The following is a 21,684-nucleotide window of genomic DNA, read 5'->3' as shown; positions in this document are numbered from 1 at the left end:
TAGGACTTGAGACTTATGACAGACTTGACTTGACTTTAACGAGGTATTTCATGGGACTTGACTTGAATTACATGACTTGACAAGTCTTACCTGTTGGACATTCGAACCTCGAGATCATCAGTGAGGTTATTTTTGTTGTTGAAAGAAAAGCTTTTTTTGTGTGTGTGTAGTGCGCGAAAAAGTCTGATATGGAGAGACCATACAAAAACCCCTCGCACACGTTTCGTTTAAACTTCGTAGTGACTAACATCTGATGGATTTCATTTTTAAATGGTGCATGAATGTCAAATAGATAAAAATATGAAATAGGAATGCACAAATTCAAATTTGGATTACAAGCCTAACAATATCACTTGAAAACAAGGATATTGTTCTATATGAGATACGGGTTCCCAAATTAACTTTGTTTACTTACACATGTGAACCAGCACAAAAGGGTCAACTGTCAGAAATAATTAACGATAGAATTATGCGTAATTTCATGATATTAATCATGAACAGATTTACCTACATTCATCAGCAATGCTGATGATATCTGTTTGATTACCCCCCCCACCCCCCCCAAAAAAAAGATTCAAGTATCTACATACCTTGCAGATTGGGTAGCAACGCTTTCTACAGCAAGAAAACTACAACTCAAACGGAGCCGAGTAGGTTGGTTGAAGTGTAATTTGCATTCACATGCCGCAGTTGACCTACTGGTTTGATTACACAGAGCATTATGCTTTTGAAATGCAGAGCAAGGCAGCCGCTTGTAATTTCTCAAGTTCCAGTTGGAGTTCCTGTAGGCTGAAATGTCGACAAAGCAATTACATTGATCATGTGTATTCTATTTAACATGACCTGATCAAAAGAATAAATAATCATTTGAATCAATACCAATCACAGGACAGGCCGCGTAAATAAAGTGGCAAAAACACACTCAAATTCCTCACTGTCTCTAAGTTTCAGTTCATTGCTGTCTTTGTGGGTTTTTTTTAAACGCCAAAACTTAAAAATCTGCCGTCAAGCGTCTTGGTGCTGATTTCCGGCTTCCGCCTTATTTGATACACGACTCTCGAGCTATGACGAGATCTCGCGTATTGCGAGAAGTCACAAGTATTTATGGGGAAAAAAAAGATGTGTTAAAAGGATCGATCCATGTTTTTATGAATTGATATCTGACTATGAAAATAAAAATCGATTCTATTCAATTAATCCTTTTTTTTTTTTTTTTAACCCAGCCCTAATCTTTCCATCCATCCGGAGCTGTCGCCTAACTTCCTTGCTTCCGTGTTGGATCGTTGCGATGTGACCGCCTAGCCTCGTTTGATTGGTGAAATGCAATCAAACTTCTAGCATTGACTTTGCATTGTTGAATCTAATAAAACTGTGGATAAAGTAGCAAGCACAATATATGTCAATGTAAAAATTATGTTTCTACTTCACAAACCCATTCAAGTAAAAAAAAAAAAAAAAGTCTTTGACAAGTACAATTCCTCCACAAAGTTACTCAAGTCGAATATAATGTAGCACATAAAACTTGAGACTCATGACTTTGGCACTTGCGTGACTTACTCCCACCTCTGGTAATCGTGCTTTTCTTCCTGTCCTACACTTTGTCCCGTTCACTGTGATTCCTGTACCCCCACAGCCGAGCTGAGCCAATTTACAGTGTCATCCACAAACCTGGGGAGGGCAAAGGTCCCCAGGCTCTCTGCAGAGGCTTCTGTCCTTCCCCTGCACCCTTGTGCCAAGCTCCACTCCCCCTCTCTGGCAGGTACTAACCTAGTCTGTCACGCCTTGCTCAGCTAACCGTCCTCTCCTGAAAACCAGACAATAGACCTTTTCACCATGACGTCACACTTACTTCCGTTGGCGAAAGCGGTAGTGTTCTCCGATGACACCATTAGTCAACAACGTTTCAAGGTTTGTTTTTTTTTTTGGGTAGCGAGGGGGGGGGGACAGTAGATGATCAAAAATAATGACTCCAACTGCTTTAACAAAAGCACACACGCAGAGTAGAGGTCTGCTGAATGATATCATATAAACGCCGCGTCACATTTGTGCGGCTTTAGATGTTCTCGACTTCAAAATGTTCCACGACACGACGATGAAACATACACTCCAAAAGCAGCGCCTTCTCCCCTTTCGTCTCGTATTTTTTATTTTTTTTTCATAAAAGCGAGCCGTATCCGCTCTTGGCAAGCACATCTCTGCGGGAGGAGTGCAGCCGAAAGGGCTTTCGCGCTCCCGCAAGCTGCTCCGTTCCATCTGTCAGGAGGCGTTGATAAACCTAAAGCCTCTGTCTCAGGCCAAGTTTCCGACTGAAGGGGGAAAGAGATCATATTCAGCTGTATTGTACTTCATATCTGCAGTGCCTACCTGAGTTTGACGTGAACAGATCAGCACGTTTGTTCATTAAGTTGCATTGAGTCATTTTTCATTCCTTTGTAAACCCTGATGTCTCTGTATGTCTGTGTGTGTGCGTGTGTGTGTGTGTGTGTGTGTGTGTGTGTGTGTGTGTGTGTGTGTGTGTGGGTGCGTGGGTGTGTGTGTGTGGGTGTGTGGGTGTGCGTGGCTCTTGATTGATTTTGAAGAACATCACTCCATGTAGCAGTGACATGTTTCATTAGAGCATCTAGGTCAGTGTGAAGCGGGAGTGGGGAGGAAAAGATAAACTGACGAAGGCTCTCCAGCAAGACATTCAAAGATGAGAGAGGAGGGCGGAATTGAAGCTGTTTGCGTGGGAGCGTCAGGAGAAAGAGACACGGGACAAAGATGAAACAAGGGAGGCTGTGTGCTTTCCTTTATTTCTGTCAGGTTTTCAAACCTCTGCTCTCAGCGCACGAATGACTTCAGCACAATCCCAAAGGGTTAATTTTGAAAACTGTACTCGTTATTAAAGACACAAATGGGCTTCAGAATAATCCAACATGCAAGAAATGAGTCACCACAGTGGATGTTGGGGAAGAAAAAAAAAAGGTTTACACAGTTCAATTCATTGAATTCTAAGCCACTGTGGCTTGTTCCACCGTGAGAGTTCGGGTCTTCCACTGTGTCAAGTGGCTTTTTAAATTCACACTCCGCCAAGGTTACGTTCTCTTTCTTTTTCTTTGTACTCCTCGTATGTTCACCGCTTCTTTCCTTTGTCTGCTGCATAATTCGAAATGCAATCAGCCTCTCTTTCTCGCTTTGTTTAATTTGGCAACCAACCTCAAACTCTATAATTAATGTTTCCATTTTAGTATCCATTTAGCTTCTCTTTCTCTGTGACCTGCACATATACACACAATGCACACAACACACACAAACGCCCCTCCCGGCCAAAGCATCATAATATACTGAGTGTTCGGGAAGAGAACATAAATCACCTTCCGGTCAACTTGCCTGCTTTAAAAAAAAAAAAAAAAGAGAGAGACCGAGGAAGAAGTCTTTAAAAACATCTTATTTACATCACTGCAAATCTATTTTATAATGTCCACATTATGTTCCTCGTCTCCCCCCCATACCCCCCACCCACCCACCCTCCCATCTGCTTAACGCCACCGGCGATATTCCTTTCACATCCCAAATGTGAATAGATGTCTCCAGTGAGAGACTGTCTCATTCAATTTTGCACATCTCCCAGAATTCACATCCATGAAAGAGGAGGTTTCCACACTATGATTCATGGGAAACAGATTCAGTGGCTGAATATTTGATCTTCAGTATCCCTCCATAGCCACCCACCAGATTCTGATGAAAAAGGATGGACAATTCAGCTGTGAGAGGCCAACGTGAGGCAGACACACTTAATTGTGGTGCATCGGCCCTGTGTGCGCACGAACTGGGTGTTGTAGCTGCCGTCAGAAGGACACACACACACACACGCACGCACGCACACACACACACACACACACACACACACACACACACACACACACACACACACACACACCATCACACACGCACACACACCGTCACATCAGTATTGTGAGCCTTGGTATTCACGACAGCTTTCTAGGTTGGCCGGATGCTGATCCGTCAAACCCCAACGCTGTCGCTTTCTATCCGCGGCAACCTTCATGCTTTAAAACGGAGTCACGACGGTCCTCTGTGTGTGCGTCTGTGTATGCGGTTGTGCGCGTGCACGTGCGGTGTGTGCATGTGTGTGTGTGTGTGTGTGTGTGTGTGTGTGTGTGTGTGTGAGCGTGTATGCACGCGCGCAAGAGTTCACATCCACAGCCCTAAATATTCTGACACACAATCCCTCATGCACACACCCAACAAATAATTCATGCCTTAATGGCTAATGTTACCATTCCTTCCAGACTTTCCCCATGTCCTCCAATCACAAAGGAAGCGTGTGCGTACGTGCATGTGCATGTGTATCCCTTGTCTCTTTGATCATCCTGTACGAGCACCAATCCAATACGGACGAGCACACCATCCCTCGCCAGTAACCCTCCAGGTTGCCCCCCCCCGCTCCCCACACAACCCCAAACACAGTATCCGTGCGAAGCCATGTCTCTGCCATCAACACCCAGTGGCCGTAAGGCGTATTGCCTCAACTCAATCTGTCACAAAGACTAAATAAATCCATTTCCAAGTGTCTGCTTTTTCTTCTCGAAGCTGCACTCAGTGTTACATAACTAAATGAGCCATTTTTTTTCCTCATTGCATAGTGATAACACATTTTGATTCCCAGTGGACAGTCTCTTTGATTTTCAAATAATCTGTTTGCCCTGCAGGCAACAGCGATTGGATTTCCTGTATTACCTTAATCCCACACAAACATGAGAATTTGCAAAATTCAATTTGGATTTATTTTACAGTTTTGCATAGCACAATACTGCATCCCAGTTCGGGCTTTCCATCGATCATTTCTTTTACCAGTCTCTTGATTTTTTTTCCCTCTCCCTCCACAGATCAGTATCTTCATGACTCATCTGTCCAACTATGGCAATGATCGCCTCGGTCTCTACTCGTTTGTCCACTTGGCCTCTTTTCTTCGCTCGTGGACAAACCTAAGACTCCATACACTTCCTCCTCCTCAGCTTGCGCAGAAGTACTTCCAGTTGTTTCCTGAACAGAGAGACCCACAATGGCAGGTGTGTTTGTTTGTGTATTTCCTGTGTGTTTTTCTTCGTTGCTTTCTTTAAAGCGGACCTTAGTTTTTGAATTGCTCGTATACAAATAATCGGTCCTTTTGAATGCCTGTCGAGCTTTCTATAAGAGTGAAAAAGTAAATCTTTTGTTGTCTACCTATTTCCGCAAATGCGTCTTTAAGAGAGCTTTTCTGAATTTTGTGAGATTGTTGTTAAACAGTGTACCTAATTTACATAAAACCTAATGATGTTTGGTAAAGTTGCCGGGTGAGTGAGGGCCAAATATTTGCATTTGGCAAAGTGTCTGTTGCATGAGTCACATACATGGATCTGCACACTAACTGACAAGAGTAATTTAGAGGGCTGGTGATGTGTGAAGTGCTTCCTCCACAAGCGAAAATGAAAATTCTGCTTTTACTCAGGGGGCTGTGTTCACACCTGCACTGTTTGGTCCACTTTAAACGGACCAGGCTTTATTTGCCACACTGATCCAGACCTTTCATGCAGGTGTGAATACACATAAATGAATCCTGGTGCGAATCAACCAACTGGACGAGACTCACTCTTTGAGGTGGCCCTCGGTGCGGTTCACTTCAAGTGAAAATTCTAAGGACTGCCGATAATAGCATGGAGTGAATGTTGTAATTGAGTTCATACCTGATCCTCCGTTTTCTGTTTATGGGCATGTTGTGGGTCAGGACACGCAGAGCACATTTTCTCCTTTGGGTTACTGCACGCATTCGTTTATGCTGTTCCAAAATTAGAAACAGCATGTTGTGAAACCCGCAATAAATGAACTGCTCTTGATGCTCACAATTATTTTGCAGCTCTAATAACAGCACAAATATGCAGAACAAGAATGCAGCATGGAGGAATTGCATGTTTCCCTCCCTCTCCAGGGCTGTGCTCTGTGTGCCGACCTCACCATTTCTGTCCATTGGGAGCACCGATCATCACACGCATCGATGTGTTTACAGAATATAATTCACTTGCAAAAAGTACTGCCTGATTATGAACCGCACCGAATGAAAAAAAAAGCCAGCTTTTGGTTTCGACCAAACAAGTAGACCAAAGGGCTTTTCTGGACCCCAATTTTGGTCGCAGTTCAAGTCAAGCGCAAAGCACAGTTTAACTGGAGTTTTCTTTCTTTTGGTTTTTAGACTTGAGCTTAACTGGGCACAGTTGTGCACCAGTGTGGGATGCAACAGAAATTGTGGCGGCATCTCTCATTTGTGTGAAAATCAGGGCAGTCAAAGCGCACACCAGCTTCACATTCCAATAACAGAAAGAGATTTGCTGGGGTCTATGTATGACAGTGGCACCCAAACTGCAAGATCCCCCCTTGTGGATGATGTAGTTAGCCGCACATGTGACGAGGGCAAGAAAGAACATTTTGTTTTGCACTACTCTAGGGCTCCATCTACAGGCATAAGTGTTTACTTCATGAATAATTCACTCACTAACTCCCATAACAATGTCTCAAAACCCAATATATTATTGATGTGTCACGTTTTAGCAAATAGATGGAATGTACTGGTCAGATGTAACGGTGTGTGGTAAACGTAGTCATTTGTGTTCTAATCTTGGACAAAAGAAACATCTGCTTATGTCTTCACAATCAGAAAGTATTTGTTTTCCCTTTGAGAGAAATTGATGTTGCAGCAGAAGTACATAAAGGACAAGGTACACAATGACATAACATAAGACACCATTTAAAAACTAAATCCCAGACTCAATATAAAACCAAATAAAATGAGGCATCATAACTTCACAAGATCACTAAAACATGTTGAGTCCAGAGCTACTACCGTGACTAGACAATTATTATCAGTTATTGCAAAAAGTGGAATGTGCTGACGTGCAAATAAGCAATGGGAGCTCAAAGCAAGAGCAATCGCCGGGCAGTTGCCATTAAGTAAATAAATTGCACTTGGGATAAATGAAACCTGTAGCCTTTTTGTCGTCCTCCCAGGAGCAATCAACCAATGGCTTAAAGGCAAAAGCTCCAACTCATTTTGGAGTGGATGACAATTCAATATAGCATTAGCCTTCCTCAGGACCTGTTATAGATACTGTAGACATGAACCCGGCCGACTGACTTCCTTCTGTGTGTCCATCAAAATTACAAGAATGCGCACAACATGAAATGTGCCCTGGGTGGTCCACTCATGTAATAGCACATTTAAATATTAGATCTGGGTTTGTGAGGAAAATGAAGAAATGATGTGAAATTAGTTACATATTGTTTTTTGAAAGATTTGACACTTTAGTTGCAGATGCGTGCAGTAAGAGGTGTAGCAGCTCATTAATCATTTAGTTGTGAGGCCCGTTTCAATAATGCATGCATGTTTATACTGTATGTTACATTTGCACTGTAGCACTGCACTGCATATAAGCACTCATTCTTTGCCTGTGCTCCTTCAGAACCCGTGTGATGACAAACGGCACAAAGATATTTGGTCCAAAGAGAAGACCTGTGACAGGTTACCCAAATTCTTGGTGGCAGGACCACAGAAAACAGGTAAGCTCCTGATAAAAACATACAGCACTAAGGCTGATTTTATTGTGATGTACTTTCATTGGTCTACAAGAGCTGTATAAGAAAGCTGTTCTTGCAAAAAAAACAAAAAAAACAAAACAATAATGCTCAGTTATTATTGAAACAGTGTAACACTCATGATTGTGACTGTAATAAGATTATTTTAAAACGTAGTGGGATGCAATGTAGTTTTACATCATGGAAGCTGCAATAAACATTGTTGAATGATGTATTACGACGTTGAATCTAATTGTAAAGGTGTAGTTCAGGAAGTGTCTGGTGTGGGTGCAGAATTAAAACTCTGCACGGGTCTTTGCACACAGGATTGCTTGCTCGTAATGTTATAAATTCTTTACTGCCATAATTAGTGTTTAGCACAAGGGGTGTGAAGGTCTCTGTAATGGTGCTAATTAACCAGGTGTTGATATTATGAATGGCGAGTCACTATGGCAACAGGAGCATACAAGAAGAAGAATTCAAGCAATTTTTTTTTCAACTGGGATCCCTCATACTGCCTGTCAGAAAGGTTGGCACGATATGAGAGGCCAAACAAATTTCCAAGGAGACGGACTGCTGGTAAAAGGGACACAAGAACGTTTTGGAATGATTTGATGGGCATGCCTATGATCATTAGAGACACATACACTGTGTATTGTCAGCAAGGTGACCGGTGGAAAGAGAAGGGAAAGCATCAGGTATGGCTGAGAATATGATGTCTGTCACAAACGCACACACGCCCCTCTGCTCATCTGAATTAATGAGCACCTTTATGAATTATGCCCTTTCTTGCAGGGACGACAGCACTTTATCTCTTCCTCCTCATGCATCCCTCCATCTCCAGTAACTTCCCCAGTCCAAAGACATACGAGGAGGTCCAGTTCTTCAACACCAACAACTACCACAAAGGAATTGACTGGTGGGGACACACAATCTGCTATCTTATAATGATCTCGGCTCTGATTACCCCCGCTCACTCCCGGTTGGCTAGAAGCTAAGATAAAGGGAATGGTTACAAACAAGCCATTGCATAAAGAAGACCTATTTCTCCTTGCAGCATTGAATGACACATAAAGCATTTGGTTGTCTTCAAAATGATCCTTTCTTGCCTTTTTTTAAAAAGCTAGCAGATATACATGGGCCTAAATTGACCAGTAAATGGGTTGTTTAGCTGGCAGGGATACAGATGCTAGTACTTGAAAGTCATCTGTTGAAATTGTATAAGTAAGTCCATTTCAAGTTTTTTTTTGTTTTTTTTTTAAGTTTAGCAATGACTTTTACAGCTTGTGCCTGACTTGGAGGACACCAGTACAGCTCCATCTGGTACAATCTGCAAACTATTGCATTCGTGTTGCTAGAAATGTGAAATGGAGTCCTCGTTTTGGAGTACAAACAACAATGGCAATGTTGTAGGTAGGCTCTACATACACACTTTCTTTTAATTAGTTGACTACCATTTCCATAGCATCAACATACTGGATATTGACATACCGTGTTAATTTTAGGTATGTGGCTCTCGATGACCATAAATTATTCCACCGGCCATCCTCCACTATTCTCTAAAATTGGTAGACTGTTTGGACTATAAAAGCTGTTGTACTTAACAGGCTCTAGTTACAAGGTTAATGATATTTAGCCTATGATTGGAAAAAAAAAATCACAAACATCATCTATCTATCCGTTTTTTCCCCACTGTATTCTCGTCCACTTCATTTGGGTCACATGTGAGCTTAAGTTATTTCTACAGGTGAGCTAAAACTAGTTTTATAACCTGACTTTAGGTGAGATGTTGACTACACCATGGACTGATCACCATCTAATTGCAGGACACATAAACAGCCATTCACACTCACATTTCCAACTTTACACTACCTATAGTCTTCAATTAACCTAAAATGAAAGCAAAAAAAAAATGCATTTCTCAAAAACCCAGACACTCACTAAACTCATTTTATCCGTTTAGAAGTTTCTCTCCAGAGCCCCCCAAATAGACCGTACCCTCTTCTCCCTCTTATTAATAAAAAGGACTTTCATCCCAGTCGGCCAAATCTGGAGCCACTGTCAGTGATGTACATATGCATATTATTATTATTATTAGTAGTAGTAGTAGTATTATTATTATGTACATATGATGTTGCAGAGGCCTGTGAACCAAGACAGCCAGCCCCACAACACGTAGAACCTTTCGCAACTCCAGGCAGATCTCATCCACCTTCGTTGCCCTACCAATGAGAAGCTTTTCAACAGATACAGCGACCTCAACCCAGAAATAGAAGGGACCTAGGAAGACATGTCGGTTGAATTAAGAAGGTCCTCAATTCTCCCCACTGACTCAGAATGTTCCCAGTCCAGGTCAGCAGGACCCCATCCCCAAGATGCAATGTTCTTATGGTGCACTTGTTCCCTCCTCTGAGACACTAAATGGTGGACCAAATTTTCCTCAGTCATCCGGAAGTCATTTTCCATCGCATCAACAAAGTATTTCTACAGAAAGTCTTTGGCTCTGCAAAGGAACAATCAGTTGCCCTTGGAGTCCTCTCGGCCAAAGAGGCCCAATAGGACTCCCTTCTTCAGCTTGGCAGCATCCCTCACCACCTGTGTCCACCAACAGGTTCAGGGAGTGCCTCATCAACAGGCACCTACCACTTTACAACTATAGCTCAGGTTGGCTTTAACTATGGAGGCACGGAAAATGGAACACTCAAATTCTACCACCTCCCTCTGGAATATGGTGAACAGTCTTCCATGGGTGAGAATTGAAACGTCTTCCAACAGCACTTTGCCAGATGTTCCAAGCAGACCCTCACGATTCGTTCATGTCTGCCAGGTGAAACTGGCATCTTCCCCCAAGTGAGTGTGCAATTTATATGGCTCGAGTCCATTGACACAGGCACGTTTACCATTGAACTGTAGCCTAGAATGTGCTGGTGCCAAGTTCATGCATGCTGACCCTTATGCTTGAGCGCAGTGTTCGTTTTGGCCAATCTCTGACAGTGCACAGCTTAGGTTGTGATCCTGGGGCCCTCCTCACAATCATGCCCTTTGAGGTCTCACTGTCAATGTCCACATGAGCATTGAAGTTCCTAAGCAGAAAGAGCAAGTCTTCAGTAGGAGTTATCTTTGGAATTGAAGGACTCCGAAAAGGGGAGGTACTTTCAGTCCATCCCTTCTCAAGAGGATTGGCACCAGAGCCAAAGCTATGCGTCGAGGCAAGGTTGGCTATTTCAAATCCGAAAATTGTGACCTTGCACTTGGAGTTCAGACTCCTTCCTCTCCAGGGAGATGACCTCCACCTAGAGCCAGCATCTGTCAAGGTCGTGCCGACAGCCACCACCCACCACCCAGGTCACTGGACTGACCCTCCCACTGTTGGAGAAGACGGACACACACTACCTCCCCACGCTGTGCCCCATCAGGCCTTATGGGTGCATGCCTGGTGACCAGACATCCGGCCTGGCAGGGGAAAATCATCCTCCAATAATTGTATTAATTTTAGGGGGTTTCTGAGCCTTGCTTTGTCTGGTCCCTCATCTAGAACCTGTTTGTCCTGGATGACCCTGCCAGGGGCATAAAGCCCCAGACAACTGAGCTCCTATGAGCATTGGGACACAAATATCCCTCCACTATGATAAGGTGACGGTTAAGGAAGGAGGCTTTCCGAACACAACAAAAATATTTTAAACATTGTGTGCATCTCTTGCCGTAGGTACATGGAGTTTTTCCCCGTACCCTCCAATGTTAGTACGGACTTCCTGTTTGAGAAAAGTGCCAATTACTTCCCCTCAGAGGAGTCCCCACGGCGCGTCGCAGCCCTGCTGCCCAAGGCCAAGATCATCACCCTGCTCATCAATCCCTCAGATAGAGCCTACAGCTGGTACCAGGTGCATGCAATCACACATACAGAATAAACACACTGGCCATTTCATCTGGTAAAATATATTGAGCTCAAATATATACAAGAGCTGTAAAATTTTACAAAAACTAAGATTCTCACTTTTGATTGACAAAGTCAGAGAGTTGAAATTGTAATTGCATGTTTATCATTCTGGTAGCTGATTACAGCGACCTACATTGATAGAAGACTTTTAGTTTTTTATTTTGACCCTGTGGTATTATATCTGACATCTGAATGTCACCAGCAATAATACTGTCATGAATGTTTATTTTTTGATACCCCAGCATCAGAGAGCTCACGAGGACCATGCAGCGCTTCGCTTTTCTTTCTACGATGTCATCACCGCCAGAGCAGGGGCCCCGGCCGAACTGCGTTCTTTGCAGAACCGTTGTTTGAACCCAGGCCTGTACGCCACACACCTTGAGAGGTGGCTCACGCACTACCCTGCTAACCAGGTGCCTTATGCTTCAGGTTGAACATGGCCGTCTGTGTTACATGCCTTTTGACATAACAGGATTGGTTTTAATTCAGTATTGATTGGAGATTTATGATATAGTTTTCTTGCCTATCTTGACCACCGCCTGAAATCAATGCATACATGAATAAAAATGAAATGAATTCCACTATGATGTTATTGTTTTTGCATATAGCTGATGATCATAGACGGCCATCAGCTGAGAGCAGACCCCGCTGCTGTCATGGATGAAGTCCAGAAGTTTCTGGGAGTCACTCCTCATTTCAACTACTCACAGGCCCTCACGTAAGTCACCCATCCTTGACGTCCCATTAAGCAACACTTCGCACTTTGTGTGGATTAAAGTATCAAGCCATTACACCCGCGGGAACAAATAATGGAAGAAAATTGAGTTGATCCTCTTTCGCAGTTATATGAGTGTGATTTGGCAGTGTGTGTTATAATTGTGTCCATTCATCCAGACACATCTGATGTTGGAGTGACAGAGCCTAATTAACGAATTAAACCAATTTAACACATGATTCTTGCATTAATAATTTGATACATTTATCTCCTTAGTAACTCCCTCAGATTCAACTTTCAAACAGCCTTGCTTCCACAGGCAAGGGTAGTCAGAGCAGAAGCTTGGTCGGTTGCTGGGGCAGACGCTCAGAGCACAAACTTGGTTGGTTGGTTGAGCTGGACCTACGATGATCAGTTACTTGTGAAGGCGCAAACTCATGTTCCTCAGTTGTGGCTGGATTGTATGTCAGATTGCTTTTACAATAGCAATCAAATACGTACTGATGCATTTAAGTCAAAATTACTTCTATATAGTCAACTGTCCCTGAGTGCATTCACAATGAGCCAGGTTGGCTGAGAGCTAACTTTTACAAAATGTGCACAAACAATTTCAATGAAATGTAGCTTAACAGACAAATAATCAACATGATATACAGTACATGGCCGGTCTCCCATACTCGAAATGACATTGCTGTCACATAACTGCAGTATAAGATGGTGGACCTTAACAAAATATATTAAACAAATAAATGAATTATAATAGCATTTTATTATTTGAAGTTGAGTGTATTTCAACAAATTATTACAAAACACTATATGAACGTTTGTATGATCGCTCCTTCTGCTCCCCTTGCCCGTAACTTTTTGCCATCATGGAATATATTGGATTTCTTTTCTGGTGACCCAGTTGTTGACTCGTTCACTACTTTTTAAGATGGATCATGGGATACACCGAGGGCACTATATCGGGGATAACCTACAGTATACTGACTACCTTCGAACTGCACTTAGAAATGGCGAAATCAAATTCTAGAGCACTATAAAGTGGAAAGACAATGATTCCGAACACAGCCTCAATGTTGGCTTCGCTGTTAATGACATAGCAGTTGCAAACAGTTCTCCCTGTTATTTTTACTGTGGTAAATGACCTGGGAGACACGGTCTGCAAACACACAAATTCACGTCACAATCAAGATGGCTATGACTCGGCCAAACAGTGCTGACCACATAAGTATTTGTAACATGCATATGATGAACGTTATTATGTATGACTGTCGGCCTCAACTGTTTTCCTTTACAGATGAAAAAAAATACACTTTACACAACCAAAACTACAGGATAAATTACTCAGGATGATCTTTGAGAGACATCCCATACAAGTATCTTTGTTGACTTTAATAATAATAATAATACATTTTATTTATAAGCGCCTTTCAAGACACCCAAGGACACTTTGATCATAAGAGAGGAAAAATGCTCAGATTTGGCTCAATTATCAACACGTGTCTCCCCCCACTCAAGTTCGTTTTTTTTTTCTCGGCCCTCCATTTCATCCATCTTTTTGCAAAGTAATACAACTCAAAGGGTTTCTTTGCATGCTTTGAGGGTGCTAAACAGTTTGTTAGCCAACCACTGCTCATCAGAATGCAGCCTGTCTCTCTTCTCCAGACAGGGGCGTCTCAAGTTTTGTACATGGGGACAGAGAGCGCCTCTGTCAAAGATGGTAGACTGACATGCATATAAAATAATGTGCAAAGAGATGCATCTTGACAGGAGTGTGACAAAGTGTGTGCCTACGTATATGTGTGTACGCACGGTGGGAGAGCACAAAGACAGCCCCCCCCCAAAAAAAAAACATGTTTTTTTTTTTCTTGTCTTGTTCTTTTGACATGGCAGCGGCCTGACAGCTCCTCAACAACAAAGGCGTTTTATTTCATCTTTTCTTCCTCCTGTCTTGTCACATGGAGTAAAAGAACATTTTATGAGGACGCCAAATGATGCATGAAGATAACCAGTGATATTTACGTCTGTCAGTCACATCCACATTTGCCAAAGAGCAAGGCTGGACTTGCCAGGCAAACGCAACAAAATGACTGGGGCCTCCAAAAGTCTAATAAAAAACTATTCATTGTTTTCTTGGATTTAAAACAAGCATTTTTAAACATTTTAATTTCCATACTTAAAAAAACATATCAAAATACTTACCGTATTTTTCGGATTATACGTCGCTCCGGATTATAAATCACACCAGCCAAAAAATGCATAATTAAGAAGGAAAAAACATGTATAAGTCGCACTGGAGTACAAGTCACATTTTTGGGGAAAATTTATTTGATAAAATCCAACACCAAAAACAAACATGTCATCTTGAAAGGCAATTTAAAATAAAAATAAAACTAGAGAACAACAGGCTGAATAAGTGTACAATATGCTAACATTACCTGACATTTAAACAACGAACTGTGAATGTGCCTGGTATGTTCGCGTAACATATTAAGAGTTATTTAGACAACTATAGCACAAAGAACATGCTAACAAATTTACCAAACCGTCAGCGTCACTCCAAATCACGAAATCCAATGAAATCTTCATGCTCGGTGTCACTTCTAACACAACTCCGCCAACTCCGGAGGTAGAAGATGCAGCGCTTCCTCTTCTACGTCGCTTACATCAGAGTCATCGTCAGTTGTTTTTCTCAGTTACCGCCAACGTGGAAAGTATCAACACAGGCAGAGAGCACCCTCTTGCGGTTTAATGTGAAAATAACGTGATGTGTAAAATATGTGAACCATTTCACACATAAGTCGCTCCAGAGTATAAATCGCACCCAAACTATGAAAAAAAACTGCGACTTATACTCTGGAAAATACGGTAATCTGTCATGATCATTTCTGACAGCTCCGCTTTCACTTCTCAGGCAGTGGACAATTCCAGCCTCTTATTGTACATGCACAGACTTGATTCAGGAAGTTACTCCAGTTGAGCAGAGAAGGCGAGGCGAAAACAAACATTTTAATCAAAACTACCGAAGGTTTCAACATTTTTCTTGGTGATACCAAATATGTGGAATGGACAACAGCAAGTCCCATATGCTCTTGCCAGTAGCAGTAGCATTGCTCTCAGTGTCAGCTGAGGAGAATGCGATGCAGATGAACTGGAGAATGACACAAGTGACAATTTTCTCCACAAAGATGTAATACTCACTTTCAAATGAACAGTCACTGAGTAAGAAAGCGGTAGAAATGGTAAACTATGTTTAATGTTAATGAATGTTCTTGTCAAATACAGTTAAAATGCAGAGATGATTCACTTGTTTGAAAATAAGCCTGAAGAATCTCACTGAAGGCCTTGAGATGAAAGTAAAACTTTTGTCCGTACTGAAAATTCATGTGGAGAGCCACATGACTGAGTTGACAAATGGGCCCCCAAATGATGAAATACGTCCCTGTCAGTATTTAAAGTACAATATGGAGGCAAATATTTACTGTTGTTATGAGTTGGGAGTTTTACTCACAGCTTACATCTACGATTAATTCTGATATCTGTCTTCCCAAAAATTAAAACTAAAATATTCTTGCACGTTAAGATTACCGTATTTTCTGCACTATAAGGCACTTTGGATTATAAGGCGCACCTTTAATGAATGGCCTATTCTTAAAACCGTTTTCATGTATAAAATGCACCGCATTATAAGGCGCATAGAATAGAAGTTACAATAGTGGCTGTGGTGGCGTTATGCATCCACTAGATGGAGCTATGCCAAAGGGAATAGAATACAATACAATACAGCTTTATTTATATGGTGCTTTCACAACCACTGCAGCTGTAACAAAGCGTTTTCCAGAACATTTAAGATACTACGTCCTCCAAAAAAATCCGAATATGAATCCATATATAAGGCACATCGGATTATAAGGGGCACTGTCATCTTTTGAGAAAATTGAATGTTTTTTGGTGTGCCTTATAGTGTGGAAAATACGGTACATATCATGTACTGTATAACCAATCGAACTGCAGTCTGATTAAAAGGGTGATATGTCAATGTAACTTGGAAGAAAATAACATTTCACAACCCAGTACTGCTTGAAACATTACACAAGCAGTTATAGTGAGATGTAGATTTTTGCATTGTTGCACAATGGGTTAATAATGCTGGTGAATGGATAACGTGCTGTTAAACAGCAGTCATAATAATTTGACATTGCCATATGAATACTGTATGGAAAAAGGCAATGAGTCGACAAATTGTGCAATTGATGGTTTGTCTGACATCTACAAGTAGCTGAAGTGGTCTCTTCTTGAATAGAAAACATGTCTCAATTGTCTGGTTTGTCATCCTCTCTAACAAATTAAAAATATATATCCTCTTTCCTTTCTTCCGATCCAGTTTTGACCCTCAAAAGGGCTTCTGGTGCCAGCTGCTTGAGGGAGGAAAGACCAAGTGCTTAGGGAGGAGCAAAGGACGAAAGTATCTTCCTATGGAACCAGAGGTAAACACAGTTACTCTGTTAATTTTTAAAAATATATTGAGTAGTGATTAGTGTCACAGTGACCGTCGGCAGGCAACACTTCTTCTAGGAAATCCCCACATGGGGTGGTCAGTGTGCAGCAAACACAGCCAAAGTAATATGTGATTATGTGTAATGACACAACACTCTTGAGAGAAGCGGAGGGTGTGGGGGTGGGCGGTGGTGGGGCTGAAATTAGGATGGAGTGAGGATGTGACAAGGAGAAAATCCAATCTATAAATCTTTGTCCAGACCAGTGATTCCACAGAGTTTGGAAAAATCACACATTTGCTCTCAAATGAAGATGAGCACACATGGATTCAATCCATCTTCGGCGTGCAGTCGCACATGGCTAATGGGTGCACCGCACTCACCTGTAATTAAACTGTGGGCCAGCAGCCTCCACCGGGGGGCGCAAAAGCGGGGAGAAGGCTTATCAGTATTTCTTTCATGATTATTGAAATTACTCATCTTCTTTCTGAGAAATGACGGGTTTGGAATAAACAAATCATCATTTACGTTGATTGTGCACTGTCAATGAGTAATAGTATGCCCTTATTTCTGCTCTTTGATTTTGTAAGGACTGTCGCAGTGGTCGGTGTTTGCCAAACCCTTTATTGAGTCAAGTGTTTGACATTTGAAAACACCACCAAACAAAAATGTCACCTTTACTGAATGATAATGTTCTGGACTTTATTTCACAAATGTATGCATTCAGTGTGAAATTCGGACCTGCTGAACACTAAGATTAAATCCTTGCAGGAAACCATGACTGAGTGACTAAGTCATGGCTTAGTCTGTTGCATGACTGGCACAGAGTGGATACACAGTTTAATTGTAACTTATGCCACTAAGGGGAAGAGTATCGAATGGTTCTGCATGGCACTACATGTTGCTGACAATGATATATGAAGTAAAATAAATTATAAATTTCAAATAAATGATTGCCAGTTACGTAAAATTGGATAACTTCCCTCATTTAATGGCTATTTGCCTGCATTTTTTTTTTTTACTGTTTCCAATTACAAATACATATTTTTGTTCATCTGTCAATTTCATTGATGATGAGTGAAATGCAGGATCAATAAACGCAATAATTCTGTGTATCCACTTGTTGCTTATATGCACTATTTAAAAAAAAAATTAAAGGCAAAAAACTTAAATAAAATCTTAGGTTGGGCAATTCAACAAAATCTCAAGTATTGGCAAGTATTTCAACAAGGAAATACGAGTTAAAAGAGCTTGTTGTACCTTGAATTGTCCCAGAGCTTAAAGATAGATGTAAAAACAACTCGACAAATTGATTTTAAGCCAACAACTCGCTTGCTTTGTTGTGCTTACATTGTTGCCATTTATGTCAATAATGTACAGTATATTTTAAAGTTGTTCCAATTGAAGTTGTGTTTTTTTACAGTGTGTAAATACTGCACATCGGTGAAGACAGGGCCACACTAAATGCATTTGTAAATTGGGATGAGAAGATCATTATTTCACGACAGTATTCATAATTTGCATGACATTTTTGGTTTAAGTGAGGTTTTACGAATGTAAAATGGGTGCCTTGGCGCAATAAAGGTTGGGTGGAAATTACCGGAGTGGATATAAATGAAGTTAAATAGGGTGTACATGAACCATTTCTCTTTCTCTTCTTATCATTGCTTGCCCTTCCTGCCCCTCATCTTCATTTGCACCTCCATCACATCCTTTCAAATTTGACATTTGTCCTAATATGCTCTCTGCCATGTGCAGGCTCGGTCATATCTGTCCAGGTACTACAGGGAACACAACGTGGAGCTGTCAAAGCTGTTGCATCGCCTTGGACAGCCTCTTCCCTCCTGGCTGAGAGAGGAGCTACAGAAGGTCAGCAGCATTCAACTCTACCAAGCTCAGCTTGCTACCGTCAATGTGTTACTTATAGTACTGCTTTATTTTATCTTTCACTCTACCTGAGACCAATGAGGGAAATAATAATAATAATAATAATAATAATAATAATAATAATAATAATAATAATAATAACGTTTCTAATTGGCTTATCCTCACAAGGGTCGTGGTCTTGCTGGAGCCTATCCCAGCCGTCTTCGGGCAATAGGCGGGAGAAACCCTGAACTGGTTGCCAGTTAATCACAGGGCACACACCGCCAAACAATCATTCCTGCTCACAATCACACCATAGGGACAATGTCGAGTGTCCAATCAGCCTGCCATGCATGTTTTTGCAATGTGGGAGGAAACCGGAGTACCCGGAAAAAAGCCACATAGTCTTTTCTTTCACACCTCTTTTCCATCGTTGTATAATGTATATTATAGCCAGAGAAATCCCTTTCTTCGTTGCATTGACAGAGCACTCCTTGTGTTTTCCACTTCGGATGTACTTTGGATTTAATTGTGTCACTCATTGTAAGGCAGGCCTTCAGTTCAGTCAAGACTCCAAATTTTCCATGGGTGTGAATGTTTGTTTTCGTCTCTGTGGCCGAGAATTGGCGAGCAACAAGTTCAAGGGTGAATCTGGCTCTTGCCCGGAGTTTGGCTCAAGATCAAAAGAGGAACTGTTATTGAAAATGGGTGGATGGATGTCATCCATCTGATTGTCAAAAATGATTACTTTGCCAGGTAGAACATGTTTAAGGATTTTATACTTCGTGAAGAGCAAAAAAATTCATCCTTTGAGCAGCATAACAATGGAATACTCGATGTTCAAGACATGGATTTCACAAGACCATTTGCATGTTTCACGTTACAAATGTATCCACAAACCACATCATTTGCTTCATAAATTCATGTTCTTCTACCGTTTTTGCCTTTCCCTCTTTGTCCACTCCCACTCGGTCTTTACCTCTTTTTTAAGGTTAGATAACCTTTGCATCCATGAGCCGGCATTAAAGGCCAAAGGTGAAACAGTGCGGAGCAAACCTGGAGCACCCGACCCTCAGACGCACTCTCCAGCGAGCGCCGAAGTCAAGATGACTAACACAAGACCTTGTTTCACACCTTTGAAGGTCAAAGAAAGTGGAACACTTGGAGGGCTGGTTGAAGGGATGAATGGTTGGAGTCCCTCCGAAGTCACTGAGGACAAAGAGAAGTTCATCCAAGTAGAACTCTTACGCAGACCTGCAGTAACTTTGAAGGTTTTGCGGAATTCTCACCTTTAATTTATCACACCAGAACAGCGCTGGTCAGCTGTGTGAATCCCATCATGTGCACTACTTCGTTCAAGCTAAAAAGAAAAAGACAAAAAAAAAAAGAAAAACGTTTCTTTTTAGTTTCTGGTGTTGTTCCTACCACGGAAAGAATTCGAAGAAGGTGCATCGTCTCAGGGCGTATGGCAGCCTGTCGTGTGATTTTCTATGAGTTTGTTTGTTCCGAGTGAAAGTAGCTGCTGGTAGATCTGGCAGCCCTGTTCACCTCAGTGATGTCACCCCAGGCTGTCTCCAGAAAATAAGAGTTGGGAAGGCGCCGCTAAGACAAGGAGCATGCGCGTCAAGAAGGAGAAGAAAACCGCATCCGATATACTAGGGTTGACGGTATCAATGCCGAAGACGGCAATGAAAGATCAAAACGAGTGGACGTGACACATGCGATATGATGCCAGGCTGCCCCTCACCCCATTTTGTCACTGTATCTGCCTCGGTTTTCATATTTTCCTTAATGACACCACTTTTTAAGTTGTTTACCTTCAGTTTTATGACAACAATGTTGAAGTGTCAAAAAGAGAAACCAAAATTAAAAGAAATGCATACTCTGGAACTTGTGTGTTTCTTTGCTATTAAGTTTGTGGCATGAAGTGACCATGACATGAAGAAAACAGATTGCAGGAATTCAAACTGCAATAAAAGTGGAGTTGTTTTTATCACTCTGCTGTTAATGGGTTTTCTTTTCTTTCATCATAAAATATGAACATTTTGTGAGAAGCCTTGAATAAAATGAAAGAATCTGAGAAGGATTTAAAGACAAAGCAGGAAAAATGAGAGAAGGGAGCCATGAAAAAAAGCCATTTCTTGTAAAAGAGAGAGAAGAGAGAAGGAGGCGATTTTACTCAGCTCGTCGATACAATCTGTCAGTGTATGCTCTGTACAACCGCCTGCCATAACATTAGGTACACCTACAATGCATCAATCTATAGTCCAATACAAGAGCTCGATCAGAAATTCTGCCTTGACGAGCATTATAATGTTCCGTTTTGATGAGCAAATTTCGAGAGCTCTTTATTAGTTTGTTATATTTATCAACATCTTTCATCACCTCTGCTTTTTTTCATTGTTTAGATTGCATTTAGTTTTGTTTTATGTTGTTTTCAAATCTTTAGGTTTGGGTTTCCTCCTGTTCTTGTCTACCCTGTCCGTCGTGTTAACCAACCACTAGCCATGTTTTGTCAATGTTCTGTCTCTAAATGAAACACAAAAGCGCAAAAGTTGCTATCACAGATTTTTAATGTTATTCACATTTGGACAAAAACTTTGACACACTAAAGCAAGCGTCACCAACATATTGCCTAGGGCCACTAGATTGCCTCAAGGATAATATGAATAGCCTGCAGGCCTCTTTTCAAAATAGTTCAACAGAGATGGGACAATGTCAATCTTTAAGAAGTGTTTGTCAAACAAGTGGGTGGCCCTTTGCATCACTCAGTAGCGAAGATTATATCACCACACGGGGGCGCTCTTTAGCAGGACTGAGAATGATTGTCACACCACAGAAGTAATTCGTAGGATCAAAGACATTAACAAAGCACATTTGAAGCAAAGTAATGGAGTTCCAAAGGGCAACTATCACACTCACTCCCACTTTTAAAGGTACAGTATTACCATGTTTGCCTGTTCACGTCAACAGGGACAAGTCTGAAAACGGCAGCTATTCCTGTCGACAAGGTGTCACATAACAGTGACAGTACGTGTGTGTGTGTGTGTGTGTGTGTGTGT

At 41.6% G+C, this 21,684-nt stretch overlaps 1 protein-coding gene across 2 annotated transcripts in view; it reads left to right on the top strand.

Annotated features, from left to right (window-relative positions):
* ndst3 (N-deacetylase/N-sulfotransferase (heparan glucosaminyl) 3) overlaps positions 1–20,755 on the top strand; it is a 51,915-nt gene extending 31,160 nt beyond the window's left edge. The window contains exons 7-15 of one of the 2 annotated variants that reach the window (XM_019876783.1): positions 4,890–5,072; positions 7,494–7,590; positions 8,401–8,524; positions 11,312–11,486; positions 11,785–11,955; positions 12,151–12,260; positions 16,645–16,747; positions 18,515–18,625; positions 19,619–20,755. In XM_019876783.1, coding sequence (XP_019732342.1) covers positions 4,890–5,072; positions 7,494–7,590; positions 8,401–8,524; positions 11,312–11,486; positions 11,785–11,955; positions 12,151–12,260; positions 16,645–16,747; positions 18,515–18,625; positions 19,619–19,648 — 1,104 coding nt within the window. In that variant the 3' untranslated portion in view covers positions 19,649–20,755. Of the gene's footprint in view, positions 1–4,889; positions 5,073–7,493; positions 7,591–8,400; positions 8,525–11,311; positions 11,487–11,784; positions 11,956–12,150; positions 12,261–16,644; positions 16,748–18,514; positions 18,626–19,613 lie in introns of both variants that reach the window. The other variant, XM_019876784.1, reaches the window with a different exon arrangement.
* The last annotated feature ends 929 nt before the right edge of the window (positions 20,756–21,684 follow it).

Source organism: Hippocampus comes, unplaced genomic scaffold, assembly GCF_001891065.2.
Source record: "Hippocampus comes isolate QL1 unplaced genomic scaffold, H_comes_QL1_v1.1 scaffold51, whole genome shotgun sequence".
Classification (NCBI taxonomy): domain Eukaryota; kingdom Metazoa; phylum Chordata; class Actinopteri; order Syngnathiformes; family Syngnathidae; genus Hippocampus; species Hippocampus comes.
This window is presented reverse-complemented; position numbering and strand designations above follow the sequence as displayed.